This window comes from Rhinopithecus roxellana, chromosome 10 (genome assembly GCF_007565055.1).
Source record: "Rhinopithecus roxellana isolate Shanxi Qingling chromosome 10, ASM756505v1, whole genome shotgun sequence".
Classification (NCBI taxonomy): domain Eukaryota; kingdom Metazoa; phylum Chordata; class Mammalia; order Primates; family Cercopithecidae; genus Rhinopithecus; species Rhinopithecus roxellana.
In genome coordinates, this window is record NC_044558.1 from 61,563,895 (window position 1) to 61,582,427 (window position 18,533).

Genomic DNA, 18,533 nt, shown 5'->3' on the forward strand with positions numbered 1-18,533 from the left:
ACCTGTGAGATCGTATCCACCTCCTTATGCTGCCACCTTGCAGTCACTGGGGCTTTTCTGAGCTTTGACCGGGACTCCATAACTACTCCTGACTCCACCCTGGCTGTTTCTCTCTCAGTGGCCTTGTGGAGGTCCCCTCTCCAGGTTTTCCACAGATCAGGGCCATGGTCTCACACACACGTGCCCCCATGCCCTCTCTGCCACCCTCACAAACCTAGGATGGCGAGCACGGTGCCACCCTTGAGCACCTCCATGGAGCCAGAGCAGACAAAGTAGAGGGCCTGCAGGGCATCGCCTTGGTGGATGAGGTACTCGCCCGGCGTGCAGAAGGCGGGCCGCAGGGCCAGAGACAGTGCCCGCAGGCAGCCGCGGCTGGCTGCCTCAAACAGCGGCAGCTGCAGGACCTCCTTGTGCAGGTGCATGGCGATGTCTGCGCGCAGCTCGTCAGGGAGGCTCTGCAGCAGCTGTGGGCAAGCAGGTGCAGGGGTGGCGGGGTTGGGAGTGGCAGAAGAGGAGGTGGCCTCCAGTCAGCCCCTTTCCACCCTAGCAGGCCTCAGGAACAGGGGAGGCATGGGAGGGACCTGAGGCCTCTCTCACAACTCCAAGCTCCACACAGGGTGGGCAGCGAGGGGCTTCCTCCACCTCCCTCTCAATCACTTTAGCCCCCTGAGCAGCCCAGCTTCCCATCTCAGTGAGTACCAAGCCCCCAGACCTAACCGGGGTTCAGATGGCCCTCCAAGCCTTCTTAGCTGCCCTCTGTCCCATGCCGCTGTCCCCCCAAGAGAGAAGGGAGGCACAGGGGCCAAAATTCTTCATTCTTCATCCTCCCTCACTCCTGATAATTCCAGGCCATTGCAAACCCCTTGAGGGAGCAAAGGCTAGCAGGCCCAGCCCTGGAGGCCGCACCTCGGTGGTGTCGATGCCATTGTTCACCGCCCAGGTGGCCTGGAAGTACTCCAGCATGCGCTGCTTGAGGGGCTTGGGGATACGGTGGATGCGGATGTAGTCGCGCAGGTCGCGCGTGCGGCTGTGGTACAGAAAGCGGCGGGCGTACATGCGCTGGATGATGGCCGTCACGTTCCCGAACACCACCGCGTGCATCAGGGCTGGGGGAAGGTGGTGAGAGGGGGTCACCTTGGGGACCTGGCCCGGCCTGACACCACGCTAGGCTCATCTGTCTCCGGCCCCGCACGCTCCTAGGCAAGGCCCGAGGGCCGCTGTGCGGGGCGGAGTCTCCCCCATCCCCGGCCCGGAGTTCCATGGCCACCTAAAGCGGAACAGCCCCCGGCCTCAGGCCCTCTGGGAGTGGGACGGCGCCGCCTGCGGGCAGAAGTCTGGGAGTGAACCCGGGAAGACGCGCGCGACCGGGCTCACCGCCGATGAGCATGGTGCAGATGGAGAAGATCTTCTCAGTGTCCGTGTTGGCGGACACGTTGCCGAAGCCCACGCTGGTGAGGCTGCTGAGTGCGAAGTAGAGGGAGGTGATGTAGGCGCTGCGCAGCGACGGGCCGCCTAGCAGCTCCAGCCCCGTCCCGTTGGCCTCGCTGCTGCTGCTGCAGTTGTCACTCTGGCCAGAGCTGTTCCCTCCGGCTGGTCTCCGGCCCACCAGGTAGTAGGGGGTCTCCAGTCGGCGGGCCAGCTCCTGCAGCCAGCCTGAGGAGGGAACAGAAGGGACTGAGCAGGCAGGAAGACTCGGCTACACAGTGGGCGAGGATGCGGGGCCCTGGAGGTGGGGACACTCAGACACAGACCCAGCCCCATGGCTTCCCGCCGCTTTGCCCCTTCACTGCCAGCCTAGCACGCCCCTCTCCACCCCCTCAACCCTCAGAAGAGTCTGCCATTTCCCCAGCCAGCTCCTGTTGGCACTGAGGATGACACAAGGGAAATCACACCCCTTCCCCCATGCCTGGCACCCATCCCAGGTAACGGGACCAGTCGGAGGGCCTGGCTGGTGTGGGCAAAAGGACTGGGGTGCTCACTGCATTCAACCACAGCCTCAACCCCAAAGATGGATGGTGAGGCCACCTCCACCTTCACTTCCACCTGCCCACCAGGACTCCTCTTCCTGCATTTCTCTGAGCCCATCTGCTCCAGAAGGCCCTCCCTCCCCTCCCCATTCAGCCTCATCCCTCCCCACAGCCACACAAACCACTCAGCCTCACACGCAGGTCCCAAGTACGCCTGCATGGACATGCACACACATAGTTAAGGCTATGTGTGTGTCCCACACAGTCAAGAAGACAAAGGACACACGTGTGCCCCTTACAGGCACCTCGCCATAGCCACTCACACTGAAAAGGCCTGTGCACACTTAGAAGAGGGACAAAGGTACACTGGTGCCTACACACTGTCACTTAGGCGGGGGGTGGAGACACACTTTCGTGGACAAGAGCACACAGGTGAATACATTCACACAGGTGCATGCACATGCACGCACACACACACACAGTCACAGGCCAGACTGGGCCACGGAGTAGAGGCTGGATTTCTCCTCAGCCCAACATTCTCCACCTGGCCTTGGCACGGAGTAGGGCTGTGCACTGAGGTCTCTCCCAAGCCTGTGCGCTGAGAGTCACTCTTGAGCCTAGCTGGAGGGTTGCAGGAGCTCTAGGGTGTTGGGTGGGAGGTCCCAAGGTCCACAGAGGTCCTGGCAGAGCTGAGGGCCATGGGGTGCCAGACAGACAGGGCAGATTGGCTGATCTAGAAATGTGTGGCTGTGGCTTGGGGTCACAGGCTGCAGTGGGACCCCACCTCTCCATTTGTGCTCTGTTCCTCCCACCTCAGCACAGACCCCCTACTCCAGACTCTCCCTAACACTTTAGGCATATGGGTCCCTGTGGCCCCGACACACTTGTCATCCACCCACTCATTCATTCAGCAACCTCGCACAGTGTGCCAGGAGCTAGGGGTCCCACAGGAGCTCCCTGAGGGCTCCAGTTCAGAAGGGCAGATGACATAGGGCCAGAGCTACATCTCAGAGGTGCCACACAGCAGGAAGGAAGGGGGGCTCGAACCAAGTGCCATGGGCTAGGGCTAGAAGGCTTCTGGAAGAAGGGACATTTGTGCTTGGTTCCAATGGGTAGTTAGGGTTTTGATACAAAGAAACTGAGGGGTTCATTCCTGGTGGAGGGACAGGCACGAGCCAAACCTGGAGATTGATATTTTAAGACAAATACAGGCAAATAGCTCAGTTTGGCTAGAATGTGGGGTTAACAGTGAGGGCATTACATTCCAGGCTAAGGAATTTAGGGGGATGTACTAAGACCTGCACCAAGGTGGGGGTTCACCTTCCTGTTATCTGAGGTGTGCTATAAGAATGCAATGGAGGCCGGGCGCAGTGGCTCAAGCCTGTAATCCCAGCACTTTGGGAGGCTGAGACGGGTGGATCACGAGGTCAGGAGATCGAGACCATCCTGGCTAACCCGGTGAAACCCCGTCTCTACTAAAAAATACACAAAAATTAGCCGGGCGAGGTGGCAGGTGCCTGTAGTCCCAGCTACTCGGGAGGCTGAGGCAGGAGAATGGCGTAAACCCGGGAGGTGGAGCCTGCAGTGAGCTGAGATCCGGCCACTACACTCCAGCCTGGGCAACAGAGCCAGACTCCGTCTCCAAAAAAAAAAAAAAAAAAAGAATGCAATGGAGTACATGGTTGGGCGCAGTGACTCATGCCTGTAATCCCAGCACTTTGGGAGGCTGAGGTGGGCGGATCACAAGGTCAGGAGTTCGACACCAGCCTGACCAGTGTGGTGAAACCCCATCTCTACTAAAAATACAAAAATTAGCCAGGCATGGTGGCGCATGACTGTAATCCCAGCTACTTGGGAGGCTGAGGCAGAAGAATTGCTTGAACACAGGAGGCGGAGGTAGTAGTGAGCCGAGATTGCGCTGTTGCACTCCAGCCTGGGTGACAAAGTGAGACTCTGTCTCAAAAAAAAGGCAATGGAGTACACAAAACTCTTCACAATCACTGTTTAGTTGGCCTCTGAGGGTGAAGTCACCCAAAGCCAGATGCCCAGAATAGGGAAGGTGGGGAGAAGCAGCAGGACACAGGAGAGGGTAGCAGGGAGGCCTCTGATCTCTAAGTGTTGGCCATGGGACATCAGCAGCCCCTGAAGCTGGGGCCAGGATGGTGCCTCCAGCGGGGGGGAGTCAGGCCAGCAGGAGCTGTCCCGGAGGCTGGGGGCTCTCACACTGAGGAGTGCCCTGAGTTCTCTCCCTCAATACTCGGCACAGTCTTGTGAAAATCCAGCCCACCTCCACTGGGCTAGTGGGAATCTGGGGAAGGAACTCTGTCCACATCACGGGCAGTGGAAAAGGAAACCCAGGCAAGGAAGCACCGAGGAGCCACCCACCCACCCACCTCAGCCTCACCTCCCCCTACAAGGAGCTCTCCTGCCTGGACTGGACTTGGAGAGGTCTGGGTTTGGTGCCAACCCCGTTGGGGGCAGACTCCCTGGAGAAAGAGGAGATGATGATGTGAAGAACTTGTGAAGTATCTAAATGTAGACTAGTACCGGCTCCAAATGGAACGAAACCACCCTGGAATTCAGGGATCAAGGGTGAAAGAATACCAGGTGTATCTGCAAGGGTCGACCCACCCTTGCCCACCCTGTGGGGCCCAGAGACTCTTGGGAGCTAGAGGTGATCTTAGTGTCAGATTAGCAACCCCTGTGAGGTGGCTGGAAGAGAGGAGCCTCGTGGACAGAAGCCCAAGGGTGTCTGGGTCCCATTTCAGGGGGCGGGAGTGGACCTGGGGATTTGGTGTCTCAGCTCACTTCGGGGCTGGGTGGTGGGGACAGGCTTTGTTTCACTATTGTCCGTCTCCTGGCCCTCTGACTGTATTTGCCGTGTGGTCATCTGACTCCAGAGCAGCTGCTACCACAGGCTTCCTCTGGGAATGGCAGGCACCAAGGAGCTGTCACTGCCTGAAGTGTCCTGGTTTCTACCTGCTCAGCAGTGAGAGTACTCGGGGGAAATTTCAAGTGGGCCCTCTGTGACACCCACAGGCCTCCCGTGAGCTTGAGAGGGAGAGAGGATTCACAGGAGCCTTGTAGTTCCCAGAGAACTGATCAGACCTGGTTTCTAAGGCTGACCTGGACACCTGGTGACTCCGACAAGGAGCAGACAGTCATAAGAGGCCACCTGCACCTGGAAACCCGGCTAAATGTCAGTTACCTGGAAGATGAGAGAGGGCTGGAGGGCTGGGGAGGAAGAAGTCAGGCTTGATTTTGGACCTGAGGCACAGTGAGAGTTAAAAACAGCTGGAATGGAATGGTTTGGCTAGAGAAAGGGGGAAGTTGAGATATTCACTCAGTGGTGTCAGTGGAATGGCTGAGGGAAAGCAAGGTGAAGGGGGAGAGCTGTGAGGAAAGGTCTGGAGACCCTGGAACTTGGAGGAGCTGGGAGGAGGCCAGCCAAGGGCTGCATCACCCACAGCTGAGAGGAACTGTGGTTGGCAGATACAGGGACTTCAAGGAGGATGAGGGTTTGGCCCCAGAAGGTCACTGTGACCTTCCGGGTGACATTTTGGGTGCAGAGGTGGGGGTGGAAGCCCTCCCAGCAGGAGTTAAGATGTGAGTGGGTGGTGAGCAGAGGGAGGAGCTGTGGAAGGAAGAGAGGTGACATGAAGGAGAGTGAAGATGCTGGGGACGCAGGAAGGCTGCTTTTTAGGCTGGGAGCAGCAGGGAGAAATGTGGACTGGAGATGACAGGAGCAATGTGGACTGGAGGTGACAAGAGAAAGGCAGGGGCCTTGGAAGCCAAGGTGGTGGGGACAAGCTTCAAAGAGGATGCAGGGGGAGGAGTGGAGAGTGCTGGCTGTCAGAGAAACCCTGGAGGGCAGTGGCTCCCTGCTTGGCCTTCCCAACGGGGCAGGGGTTTAAGGAATGTGACCAACATTTGGTCCCAGGAGGCCTTGGATGGGCGACTGGGATTCCTTGGGCTTTCTCCACAAGGCCCAGCTGCTGGAGAACAGGCCTGTCACATGGTGGTGGTTGTCACACTCACACCTGCACACCCTCTTCTCTGATCTGCACACATGTAGACTTGCACAGGTCCCTGACACAGCACCCACACTTGTGCTCACACTCCTCTGACACGTTTGCACAACTCCCTCCCCACCACATGCAGAGGGAGCCTCCAGTACCAATCTCAGGCAGCTCGGATTCGCTGCTCTCGATCTCCCGCTGACCAATGTAAAACCAGATGCAGGCAACCCAGTGCGCGAGCAGGGCGAACACCGCCATGAGCAGTGTCAGCACCACGGCGCTGTACTGCGAGTACCGGTCCAGCCGTGGAAGCAGGCGCAGCAGGCGCAGCAGGCGCACCGTCTTCAGCAGGTGGGCCCCGAAGTACTAAGATGCGGGGAGGGAGGGAGGGAGGTCAGCCAGGTTGGCCCTGCCTGTCCCCTGGCCAAGTCCACCCACCCAGCCAGCCCAGCCACACTGACCACGTTGACCTTGAAGGCATGCAGCAGGTCAAAGGGCAGCGCTGCGATGACATCCAGCAGGAACCAGGTGGTGACGTAGTGGAGGCAAATGGACTTTGGGGCAAACACCACCTGGCCCGACTTGGACACGAATGTGGTACGGAAATTCAGCACAATGTCTGTGGGGAATCCAGGTGGGAGTCAGCACTGGGGCTGGGGGGCAGCCACTCTTGCCTGGACACCTGCTCACCTTCTCAGTAGCTGACACTGTCCCTGGCCCTTTCCATACATCATCTGACTTAGTTCTCACAGTAACTGTAACAGGTAGACATCATTTTGCCTATTTTACAAAGGGGGAATCTATTTTATGGAGGCTCAGAGAGGCTTTGACCAGCTCAGGGTCATATAACTTGTAAGTGGCAGATGTTTGGAACCTAGGTCTGATTTCAAAGCTCACAGGTTACAAATGAGAGAGGGCGAGGGGGGCACTGTACGGCCCTAGAAGCCACGTGGACTATCCCCAGCAAAGCCCCAGGGTGCCAGCAGAGGGTGGGGTGGAAGGGGCAGAGTACACGCACCAAGGATGAAGAGGACCTCCACAGCCAGGTCACAGATGCTGGGTGGGCCGCGGGCGGCACTGGGCTCCCGTGCTGTGCTCACACACACGCTGTAGGGCACGGTGACAGCCACATAGAGCGTGGCGAGCAGGATGAAGCCGTCCCAGGTGGCCCTCAGCGCCCCACAGTGCAACAGGATGAAGGGCGACTTCCGGATGGCGGCTACTTTGTACTCAGGCAAGTTTGGCTTCTCCCCAAACACCCCCTGAGTGAGGCACGGCAGGTCCAGGCAGAGAGAAAAGAATATTGGCACAAGCTGAGTTTGGATAGAGTCTGGGACCCACATCCACCTCCTTTCTCTCCCTGCATTCTGGAAGCAACATCTGCTTTGAGATGACATTAGCGTCTCCATTTTATAGATCAGAAAACTAAAGATCAGGAAAGTTAAGTGACTTAGCTGCAGCCACACAGCTGCTTAGGGGAGGAGCCAGGATTGAACCAAGGCCCACCTGCCTCCCAGGCCAGGACTTTCTTCTGTACCTTTGATGGATCAGACATGTGATCCTTCAGTCCCAACCCCCAAAGTGCTGGCAAGGCCTAGGTGGCCCCTAGGACATTCTCTCTGTGGTAGGTCAAGTCCCCTTCCCCATCTCCTGTGTCTGCTGCTCCCCTCTTCCACACCTCCCAGGGCTCAGCCCACCTTATTGAGCTTGTGCTTGCCCTTGGGCTGCTTCTGCAGGTGCCCGGACAGGTGGTAGAGCACAGCCCGGCTCCGCCGCCGGTTGGCATTGAAGCCTTTGGATCGTGCCCGGCCATATCGGCGCCGGCCACTACCTGCAAAAGCAGAGGGGCCCATGAATATGATGGGTGTGTGCCCACACACCCTAGCTCCGGGTCAGGTGTAGGACACAGTTGCTGGCCCATGGACTGGTCTGGCTCATTGACCACTTAGACTGTTTAGAGTTGAGGACTCAGGTATTCCTCACTTCCTGGGTTCACTTGCCCAGCCCAGCAATGGGCAGTCCTAGGAGTGCTTATAGACACTACCTCTGGGGTCTGCTTCCAGGAAGAGGAGGTTTGGACCAGAGGATCTCTATGGGGAAAGGCCTGGGACAGGAAGCGAGGAGGTACCTCACAGGGCCAGGGTGGAGAACTAGCAGGAGGCTGTCAGCAGAGGTGTGGGAACTTAAGCAGGAGCCCAGGAGCTAGTGCAGGGACCAGAGGGTGACAATGAAGGCTGACATCATGGAGAGGCAGACCCAGCACTGGGAGTATGGGAGTGGGAATGGAGAGTACCCCCAGCATCCCCAAATGGCAAAGAGGCCTTGACAGTTTTGTAACCTGCCCAAAGGCCTGCCCCAGCCTTGGAGGACACGAGAGGGGGAAGACTCAAAGAACTTAAAAGCAGGCTTTGCCCAGAGCTCCACCCCCAGTCAGGTTTGCTGTAGGGAAGAGGAACCTAGTGGGTGTGTGCTCAACCTTATTAACTGGTCAGAAAGTAATGTTTCATGGGTACAATGGGGTTTGTTTGCTTTCAGTTTCTTAATAAAGTTGATTTAAAAACTCCAACTTTGTCGACTGGGTGGGGTGGCTCACGTCTGTAATCCCAGCACTTTGGGAGGCCAAGGCAGGTGGATCACAAGGTCAAGAGTTTGAGACCAGCCTGACCAACATAGTGAAACCCCGTCTCTACTAAAAATACAAAAATTAGCTGGGCGTAGTGGCGCGTGCCTGTAATCCCAGCTATTTGGGAGGCTGGGGCAGGAGAATTGCTTGAACCCCGGAGGTGGAGGTTGCAGTGAGCCCAGATCGCACCACTGCATTCCAGCCTGGGCAACAGGGCGAGACTCCATCTCAAAAAAAAAAAAAAAAAAAACTCTAACTTTGTCTCAATCTGTCTATTTGGAAAAAATATTCCCATACCGAGGAATCACGTGGAGATGAGAGCAGCACAGGCCGCTCAGGCAGCCCGAGTGGGAGTGAAATGAATACAGGAGGCATGGGGGACCCCCATACTCAGACTGGGTGCCAAGGCCCCGCCCAGGCCTGTAGCACCCAACACCCCAACCACAGCACCTACATGCACCTACCTGTCTCCTTCCATCTGTCAGGGCCCCCTCGGTTCTTGGTTTCACTGATGTCCTTGTGAGAGACTAGGAAGAGAGCCACCTCCCCTTTCTCATTCTTTATGGGTATCACATCCAGGAGACACCAGAACGGGAGCCCTGGGCACAAAAACAAACTCAGCCCACCTCCCTTTCTTGGCACTGCCTGAGGTGACAGAGGCCCTGGCTCCACTGACATCCTGGGCAAGACACAGGCAGGATCCAGTGGTTTCCTGGGGGAGGGGCTGGCAGTCCAGTTTCACTGAGGGCAGGGCTTGATGGAATTGGGGGGCGGAGGCAAAGGAGAGCAAACATGACAGCCAGACCTGTCCCGCGGTAGATCTGCCCTGCCGAAATGCGGATGCTTTTCTGTTGGATGTGGGAAACCCAAGGTTGGAACTGAATGCAGGCTGAGTCTAGGGTGAGGCAGGTAGAGATGGGGAGCCACGGGCAAGCGGTGGGATGGAGCAAGAGGGGTTGGATGGGGGGATGCAAAGATGGGATGGAGAAGATGGCAACAGAAAGGAGAAGGGATAGTCGATGGGGCCAGTGCCAGGCTGGGTAAGACTGCAAAGGTGAGGCAGGCTGGCCAGGTGGCCCCTCACCGCTCTTCCGGTACAGGATCAGCTCAGCCTTGAACTCCTTGTGCTCGTCCAGGGCCTTGCGGATCTGTTGGCGGACGAGCTCACTGGTGTCTGGGCCATAAAGGAAGGAGCAGGCACAGCCCCGCTGCATGACCTCAGCCCGGGAGAAGCCCGTGAGGTCACAGAAGCCATCAGAGCAGTAGACCACGGGGAAGAGCCCCGCCACCTGGGCGTTGCCCAGCACGAAGTTACTGTCTGCAAGAGAGCACCTCTCAGAAGAGACCTGGGGTGAAGGGGCAGGAGGCCTACCACCCCTCCTTTCCCAAATACCTGCAACCAAAGAGTGGGTTTTCCAAACCCCAGGAATCCTGTGTGTGTTACGGCAGGGCTGTTTATGAATGGCAATCAGTGTGTGTCACCTGTTTGTCAGTGCCCTGAAGCAGGTGTGAGTACATTCAAGGATCAGCACGTGTGAACTGAGGTCAGTGAATGAAGCGCTGTACGGGCACTGTGCCCTCTGGAGGGTGTCCTGAGCAATGTGGGGTAAGGGCTGGGATTGGGGATTCCCTAACAAGGACTGCACTGCCAGCTCTGGGCCAGCCTCAGCCCCACCTCTACTTCTGCCAGGCTCACCCACTAGCCAGGTACCCAGGTTGGCTGTCTGGCTCCTCCCACTGGGACACACCTAGACTGGGAGTCAACCCCAGACCACCATACATCCTGCTGTCTGTGTTTTAGCCCTAGCTGCCTGACCTGGCTCAGGAATTAGTGAATGTGATCAAGAATGGGGGTGTAAGAATGGTGACTGAGCTCGGGAGCCAGGAGCCAGGAATGTATTGGGGAGTAGGGGGCACTGAATCAGCAGGCTGCAGGAGCCAAGCAAACTGGCAAAGCAGATGGAGGAGCCCAGAGGAGGGAGAGCTCAGTGCTGGGCTCCCACCTCCTATCAGGAACCGGAGACCAAGGAGGACCTAGGCAGAGAGCTGGGAAGCCCCACGGGGGATGTGAGGGAGAGGAGGGGGGAGGGGCTTTCACCACTTCCCCTGTGCTCAGACCCCCGGAACCGGGGATCCAGAGCTTGGGGCGCCTTCTCCAAACTTCGCCAGTCCTGATGGGAGTCCCCAGACCATCTTCTTGGGGCTAGATGGCCTCCCCAAGTCTAGGGGGTTCAGGCTATGACACACGGGGCTTGGACACACCATGCTCTCCCGAGTCCCGCCTACTCTATCTCCGTTTGCAAATCTCTTTTCTAAATCTGTTTTTTGAGCCCTCTCAGCTGTCCCTGAGCACTGCTCACCCGCCTCGCCTTACCCCGCCAGTCCGAGGGTAGTTGCTGCGACAGCGCCAGACGCAGGGATGGGACGGGTCAGACTGACCAGGTTCGGGTTCGAGACCCAGCTAACAGAGAGCATCCCAGGACCCACACCCAGGGACTTCTGGTCCTGTTGCCTCGCCTGAAGCAGTGTTGACCCCGAACCTTCGGGGGAACGGCGCCTAGCAGGAGACGATGGCCCCAGCCTCAAGAGGGGCGGGTAGGGAGGAGAGGTTGAGAACAGGCGGGCGCCAAGCTGGGCTGCTGGGGGTTCGGGGCAGGCGGGAGCCCTGGCGAGGGTCCAGCGGCCCGGGTGCAAGTGGGCGAGGGTCGGACTCACGCGTGCCGTCGAAGCGCGTAGCGATGGTGTCCAGGAAGGTGTTCTGCGGCGCCAGGAGGCCCCGCATGGCCGGCATCTTAGGCGCCCGCGGCTGCTGGCCCCATCCCTCCGGGGTGCGGGGACTCCGCGCCGGGGGAGGGCGCCCAGCTCGGCCGCCCCCCGCCGGGCCCCGCGCTCCCTAGCGCAGCCGTCGGGGGGCAATGCCCAGACCGGGATCCCGGGTCGCGCCGGCCGCGGGCGCGCAAGGGGGCGTCCGCGCCGTCGGGGCCCGGAGCATGGCGCGCGACCCCTCGCACTCTCGCCGCCCACGAATCCCGGGCTCCAGGCCCCGCAGCCGCGGCGCTCTCAGCACCTCCCTCCGCGGCAGCGGCTCGCGTGTCGGCTGCGGGTGGGCTTCCGCTCGGGCTCCGCTCGGCGCCGGCTCTCGGCAGCTCCCTCCGTCTGTCGGGGAGAAGCTGCAGCTTCCCTCCCTCCCTCCCGCGCCCGCCGCCTGCACCGGGGTAACCATGGAGACGGGGCACACCCAGCCAGGGCCGCCTCCTTAAAGGGACAGGCCTCCCGCCGAGGGCTCCCCTCCCTTCGGGACCTCGGTGGGGGCGGGGAGGCGGCGACCGCCCTGATCCTACCCCGCGGGCCTCCCCGCCAGTCCCTCGGAGAACCACTGGCGAGCAGCCGGCCCCTCCCGCTGACTCGGCTCAGCCGCAGAGGGGAGGCGTCTTTCTCTGCAGCCCGGGGCTCTCCGAGAGCCTCCTAGCAGCCGCTCCTCCCCCGGCGGAATGGGAGAAGGGCTCGGAGCGTGTGGGGTGGGGGGCGCAAGCTGTGGAAGATGCTCTTCCCGAGGAAAATGCAGTGGGCAAGGGGACAGGGCGACAGGCGCAGGTGAAGGCCCGGCGCCCAGCGGAGGCCGGCGCTCTAGAGGGGCTCCAGCCACACCCGGGAAATCTAAAAGCAGATGGGGCGGGGGTTCTGCGCGCACAGCTGTCCGGCCCTCGAGACTTTCTCATCCTCAACTTGACTCTCTGGAAAATGGATCCAGCTGCTCTTATGAGGTGCCCCCGCAAGCAGGAGCTGCCGGGAAACCAGAGGGTGGGTAGCCCTAGGAGTAAGGGTCAGACGTCCTCCGTGTGACCCCGTGGGTGGAAAGGGTGTGTGGTGGGGAGGGGAACGCCAGACCCTTTGTCCTGCCCCTCCATTTCCCTCTGGCTTTTGTCACCTCTTGCCTCTCCTAAGCGCGCTAGAGGATCGGGTGGTAAATACAGGGGACCGACAGGGGTCAGACACTGCAAAAAACTTCCGAACCTTGTGCATGCGGGTCCTGGCACCGGGGGAGCGAGGAAGGCCGAGCCCCGCTCCTCACCCAGCTCAGTCCTGGAGAGCTCCTCGCGGCGCCGCGTGGAGAGCTGCCGGGGGACGGCTGCAGGGAGCCCCTTCCCGGCGGGGCGGAGCCGGGCCCGGGGCGGCCGTCGCTTCTTGGCCTCCCGCGCTGCGACGGTCCCCCGGACTTGCCTCCCAGCGCCGCTCCTCCTCCCTCCCACGATTTGCCAGAGAGCGCGGCTGCCGCCCGCGCCCAGAGGAGCCGCCAGGGCCAAAACAGCAATTTGTTCCCTAACGAGCGAAGCGGTAGGCTCTGCACCCCCATCCCTCCAGACGCACTCACAGTCACCAGTATCGGAAAGAAAGGAGTGTTCCCCGTTCCACCTACCCCTCGTCAGCGACAAGGGCGAAAGCCCCAGGCACCTGTATCTAAACGAGCTGGCGCTTTGGGAAGGGAGGACGCGTTCCCCCTTCTCCAGTCCTGTGAAGCCTGGAATCTGGTCCCCAGGAGGAGGAGTGACCTTAAGGAATCCTCCCTAGGGTCACTAAGGGTCACTTAGGGTCTTAGATCCTGCTCCCATCCCATCCCCAGCCTTGGATGGATCCTGGCTGTAAAGTAATCCCCTCCCCCAGCCGCTCAAGGCTTCCTCTCCAGGCAGAGGTCCAGCCGTCTACTAAAAAGAAAGACATTTTAGGAGTCAGTTCACTTTGAAACAGGGTAAGGCCACAGTTGAAATCACCCACCCACTTGGGAACCAGGTCTGCCACTTGCTGTCCCTGTGATTTAAAAAAAAAAAAAATTTTTTTTTAAAATTTTGGTCTGTATGATTTTTTATTTGTTTGTTTGTTTGTTTTTTTTTTTTGAGACAGAGTCTCGCTCTGTCGCCCGGGCTGGAGTGCAGTGGCCAGATCTCAGCTCACTGCAAGCTCTGCCTCCCGGGTTTACGCCATTCTCCTGCCTCAGCCTCCCGAATAGCTGGGACTACAGGCGCCCGCCACCTCGCCCGGCTAGTTTTTTGTATTTTTTTAGTAGAGACGGGGTTTCACCGTGTTAGCCAGGATGGTCTCGATCTCCTGACCTCGTGATCCGCCCATCTCGGAATCCCAAAGTGCTGGGATTACAGGCTTGAGCCACCGCGCCCGGCCTTGTTTTTTTTTTTTTTTTTTGAGACGGAGCCTCCCTCTGTCGCCTAGGCTGGAGTGCATTGGAGCTATGTCTGCTCACTGCAACCTACGCCTCCCAAGTTCAAGCAATTCTCCTGCCTCAGCCTCCCGAGTAGTTGGGACTACAGGCATGCACCACCACCATGCCTGGCTAATTTTTGTATGTTTAGTAGGGATCAGGTTTCATCGTGTTGGACAGGCTGGTCTTGAACTCCTGACCTCAGGTGATCCGCCCGCCTCGGCCTCCCAAAGTCCTGGGATTACAGGCATGAGCCACCACTCTTGGCCTGTGTGATTTTTAAAGGCAAGTTATTAACCCTTCTCTGACTCAGTTTTCTCATCTGTAAAATGAGGATGCTAATAATGACATCAGAGGGTCCTAATGAGGATTCAATGAGTGAGTATGTGTAGGGGACCTAGAACAGTGTGTGACACGTGCAACGTGTAAATGTTTATTATCTGATTTTGCGTCTCCTGGGAGCTGTGTGAAACAGCCGAGTGGGTGCTCCTTATGCTCCATTTCACAGAGGGGGAACTAGAGCTGAGAGAGAGACAGAGAGAGAGAAAGAGAGAGAGAGAAGAGGAAGGGAAGGAGAAGAAGAAGAAGAAGAAGAAGAAGAAGAAGAAGAAGAAGAAGAGGAAGAGGAAGAGGAAGAAGAGGAGGAGGAGGAGGGAAGAAGAAGAAGAAGAAGAAGAAGAAGAAGAAGAAGAAGAAGAAGAAGAAGAAGAAGAAGAAGGGAGGAGGAGGAGGAGGAGGAGGAGAGGAGAGGAGGAGGAGGAGGAGGAGGAGGAGGAGAAGTGGAGAAGGAGAAGGAGGCGGAGGAGGAGGAGGAGGAAGATAGAGATTGCTCAAGGTAACAGAGTTGGTAAATGACACAGCCAGGGTTAGAACCCTGACAGTATCCCAGTCCTAGGTCGTTGGGTCTGCCTCTCTCTAGCCTAACTGTATGGGCACTCAGGACTGGTCATCTGGGCTTGTGTAGCATGTCTGGGTGGCCTTACACTTATCCCTGTAAGGCCTAAGTGTTTAGACTTTCAGGCTTCCAGCTCACCTGCCAGGGCTGGTTTTGGGCATTAAGCCAAACCAGACACCTTGGGTTGGGGTGAGCAGGGCAGGATGGAATGTGTGGGGTGCCCCTGAGGATTACAGCAGCTTACACTTATTGAGCATTAACTTTGTGCCAGGCACTGTGCAAAGTGCTTTATTTGGATTATCCAGTTAATCTTCATAATAATGTTATGAGCTACTTATTGGCTATAACTGCCAATTCACAGACGAAAAACTTGGGGCAAAGAGGTCAAATCCCTAGTCTGAGGTGCACTGCCTCCTCCAGCAGCTCCAGGCACAATGCCCATGTCACCCTTTGCTGCCCTGGTCCCCACTTCCAGGAGAAGAAAATACACTAATATGTATGGAATGTTATTATCATTCTTATTGCAGAGAGAAAAGTCAAAAGCCTGTTTGGGCCTTTAAACTCCTTCCCCCATTGCCCCTCAAAGAACTCATGTGAATGCGTACTGAGGGAGGGTGCCGCTACCAACCCTTTCCTTTATCTGGCCTGTTTTGAATGAGCGTGATCAGGCACAGGATCTCAGCCCACTGTCCTCTCTCTTCACCTTTACCCAGTCCCTCAGATCTTCCTGCCAGACCTGTCTTTTGTTTGTATGAATTCCCCCAGCTCTTAGTCACTAATTCTCTATCTTTTATTCTTTCTATTCTTTTTTTTTTTTAAATTGTTTTTTCTTTTATTCCTTGTTTTTTGTTTTTTGTTTTTTTTTTGAACGGAGTCTCACTCTGTTGCCCGGGCTGGAGTGCAATGGCACGATCTCGCTCACTGCAACCTCTGCATCCTGAGTTCAAGTGATTCTCCTGCCTCAGCCTCCCGAGTAGCTGTGACTACAGGCGCTCACCATGATGCCCAGCTAGTTTTTGTATTTTTAGTAGAGACGAGGTTTCACCAGGGTGGCCAGGCTGGTCTCGAACTCCTGACCTCAGGTGATCCACCTGCCTCGGCCTCCCAAAGTGCTGGGATTACAGGCATGAGCCACCTTGCCCGGTCCTCTTTTATTCTTTTAATTCCCTATCTTTTCCTTCCATCTTTCCTCCAGCCCCCAACCCACATGCACAAAGGGCAGGGACCCACATTTAGGAGAGAGTAAGACAGGGATTGGGGAGTTGAAAATTGAGCAGGGCCCTGGGAGATGAGCACCATAGTCCTCACTGTAACTCCTTTTCCTCTCCCCTTCTGCCAGCTCTTGACTCATTTGGCTGTGGTGGGGAGTCACAGGGAGGGGAACGTTGAGGAGGATTCCTGTTCAGAGATGCTCAAAGCCTCTGTCAACAAGAAGAAACTCAGGAGGCTGCATTTTGGAGCTGCCGTGGGAGGCCTGTGGGAGTATTAGCTACAAAAAGGAACAAGGAGAGAGAGTAGGGAAGCTCAAAGCAAGGAAAAAACCGCTCAAGACACAAAGGATGGAAAAAGTCCCCCCACTCCACAACCACAAAGCGCAGGTGGAGTCAGACACTGTGTTCAGGGAGTGGGAACAGGCGGCTGTCGAGGAACAGAGCCCAGGGGCCCCTCCCCTTCCCTGCCTATTCCCACTCTCTCCACCTTCTTCTCTGGAGGTCCCCAGGCCTGTTCTCTGAGCCTGGCTCTCAGCCAGCATGGCCAGGCTCTGCTTCTAAGGTTGTGTTGTATGATGGGAAAATCTTGGGCTTTCAAGTCAGACTAGTTGGGGTTCCAATCTAGCTCTGCCACTGGCCAGCTGGGAGACCCAGGGTGGGCAGAGGGTACTTTATCTTGCCGAGTATCAGGTCTTTTGATTTGTGAAATGAACCCGAGCCAGCTGTTATTTTTGAAAAGTCCTGGCCTGGCCAGGCGCAGTGGCTCACATCTGTAATCCCAACACTTTGGGAGTCCGAGGCGGGTGGATCACTTGAGGTCAGGTGTTCAAGACCAACCTGGCCAATGTGGTGAAACCCCCATCTCTACTGAAAATACAAAAATTAACAGGGCATGGTGGCACACGCCTGTAATCCCAGCTACTCGGGAGGCTGAGGCAGGAGAGTCGCTTGAACCCAGGAGGCGGAGGTTGTAGGAAACTGAGATCATGCTACTGCACTCCAGCCTGGGGGACAGAACAACAACAACAATAAATCCCTGGCCCTCGGTGCTAGGACCAGAGAAATGAGCTCAGGATGAAGCCTGAGGGTTCCCCATCCCCACCAAAATAAAACATTTTGGAATTCTTTGAGGCCTCTAGTACTTGGCCGCACCTTGTCTGTCTCATTCTAGGCGATTCCTTTTCTTTTAATGGAAGACTCTGGCTAGAGTAGAGTGGGAACAGACCACAATCAACTTTTTTTTTTTTTTTTTTTTTTTTTTTTTTTTTTTTTGAGATGGAGTCTTGCTCTTGTGACCTAGGCTGGAGTTGAATGGCGCGATCTTGGCTCATTGCAACCTCCACCTCCCGGGTTCAAGTGATTCTCCTGACTCAGCCTCCCGAGTAGCTGGGATCACAGGCGTGTGCCACCATGCCCAGCTAATTTTTTTATTTTTAGTAGAGACAGGGTTTCACCATGTTGGCCAGGCTGGCCTCGAACTCCCGACCTCAGGTGATCCGCCTGCCTCGGCCTCCCAAAGTGCTGGGATTACAGGCATGAGCCACTGCGCCGGGCCCACAATCAACTTTCAAACAAAGGAATCCGGGGAGGCACATTGTTGTGTTTATCCACAGATAAAGAAACGGGCCCATATTGCTTGGCTAGTAAGAAAAAGAATCCGATCTGAAACAAGACTTGACTAGGTTGACGGCAATTCAGGACTATGCTATGCTGTGGGGCCACTTCGTTTTCTCTTTTGGTAAACAGCCTATGAAAAGGGAAACTGCATGGTTATTTCTGACAGATGGTCAGTGACCTGTAGTGAGTGCCCACTGTGAACAACACCTGGACTCCACGCCAGGTGAGACACTGCAGTTAACTGCAGGCCCCACAGGGAAGGTGGCCGACACAGCCCTGCTGGAGGTGGCAAGGGAGTGTATGCCCGGCCTCCTGAGAAAGCTCATCCTCTCAATTCATGTGTTCTAGCAGCACCAGAAAACAGGTGTGTTTGAAATCAAGTTACAGAGAAAGCCTAACTCGGTTAAGTTGAAGAGACATAAAAAGGAGACCCGACTTTTCCCTAAGGAATTGGAGTGCGTGGTATTTGTTCCTGCTGTTTTGACAGGGGCAGGCAGGAGAATAGTTGTGCTGGTGGGTGAGTTTCTTCACCCAGAAACATCTTTTTTGGATAGAGTTTCCTCCTTGGAACTGAGTAACAAGGCAGGTAATAAAACTGCCTCATCACATGTATGGAAATAATGTTCCCTGACTTTCCCCTGGGAAACCCTGGCCCCAGCTTCACCTGTGTGCTGCCGCAATGGTTACTGTGTTAGCTGAGGTCAGCTCCATCAGCATCTGCCTGCCCCATCCACATATCTCTGAAACTGGGGTAGGGGTGTATTTTCTGACCAGTATGGCAGACAGACAAGAGGGGCACAGGGCTCACCATGCTGGAGGGGCATGCACTCAGGAAAAAATTTTACAGAAGGAATAGGATAGCTGGATTTTTAGTATTTTTGTAGTTAATAAGGTCTGTCCAGCTGGAGATAGGAGAAGTCTTCTTTCATATACTTTTTAACAAAGCAGGAGAGACAGAAAAGGAAAGGGGCTAAACATTCTACTTGTCA

General features: G+C 56.7%; 2 protein-coding genes across 5 annotated transcripts in view; both read right to left on the bottom strand.

Moving 5' to 3' along the window:
- The window catches only part of KCNH3 (potassium voltage-gated channel subfamily H member 3), a 19,194-nt gene extending 7,408 nt beyond the window's left edge, over positions 1-11,786 (bottom strand). The window contains exons 1-10 of one of the 4 annotated variants that reach the window (XM_010385389.2): positions 11,325-11,786; positions 9,694-9,927; positions 9,074-9,208; positions 7,684-7,817; positions 7,005-7,248; positions 6,448-6,605; positions 6,145-6,352; positions 1,375-1,653; positions 907-1,106; positions 215-464 (exon numbers count right to left, since the gene is read on the bottom strand). In XM_010385389.2, coding sequence (XP_010383691.1) covers positions 215-464; positions 907-1,106; positions 1,375-1,653; positions 6,145-6,352; positions 6,448-6,605; positions 7,005-7,248; positions 7,684-7,817; positions 9,074-9,208; positions 9,694-9,927; positions 11,325-11,400 — 1,918 coding nt within the window. In that variant the 5' untranslated portion in view covers positions 11,401-11,786. Of the gene's footprint in view, positions 1-214; positions 465-906; positions 1,107-1,374; positions 1,654-6,144; positions 6,353-6,447; positions 6,606-7,004; positions 7,249-7,683; positions 7,818-9,073; positions 9,209-9,693 lie in introns of all 4 variants that reach the window. The other 3 variants (XM_030939073.1, XM_030939075.1, XM_030939074.1) reach the window with 3 other exon arrangements.
- A 92-nt stretch (positions 11,787-11,878) lies between these two features.
- Positions 11,879-14,877, bottom strand: LOC115900044. The gene is made up of 3 exons (XM_030939697.1): positions 14,855-14,877; positions 12,624-13,082; positions 11,879-12,392 (listed from the first exon to the last, which is right to left on the bottom strand). Exons 1-3 carry the CDS (start codon positions 14,875-14,877, stop codon positions 12,020-12,022), a joined length of 855 nt encoding a protein of 284 aa, XP_030795557.1. The 3' UTR covers positions 11,879-12,019.
- Between the last annotated feature and the right edge of the window lie 3,656 nt (positions 14,878-18,533).

What these genes read in the sequence shown, in the direction of transcription:
- LOC115900044 (XM_030939697.1), bottom strand. Translation starts at nt 14,877, where the DNA reads ATGCCCAAAACCAGCCCTGGCAG. An exon ending in CCCAAAACCAGCCCTGGCAG is followed by an intron (nt 13,083 to 14,854) that starts GTGAGCTGGAAG and finishes CCCTTCCCAAAG; the next exon opens with CGCCAGCTCGTTTAGATACA. An exon ending in CCAGGACCCGCATGCACAAG is followed by an intron (nt 12,393 to 12,623) that starts GTTCGGAAGTTT and finishes GTTTCCCGGCAG; the next exon opens with CTCCTGCTTGCGGGGGCACC.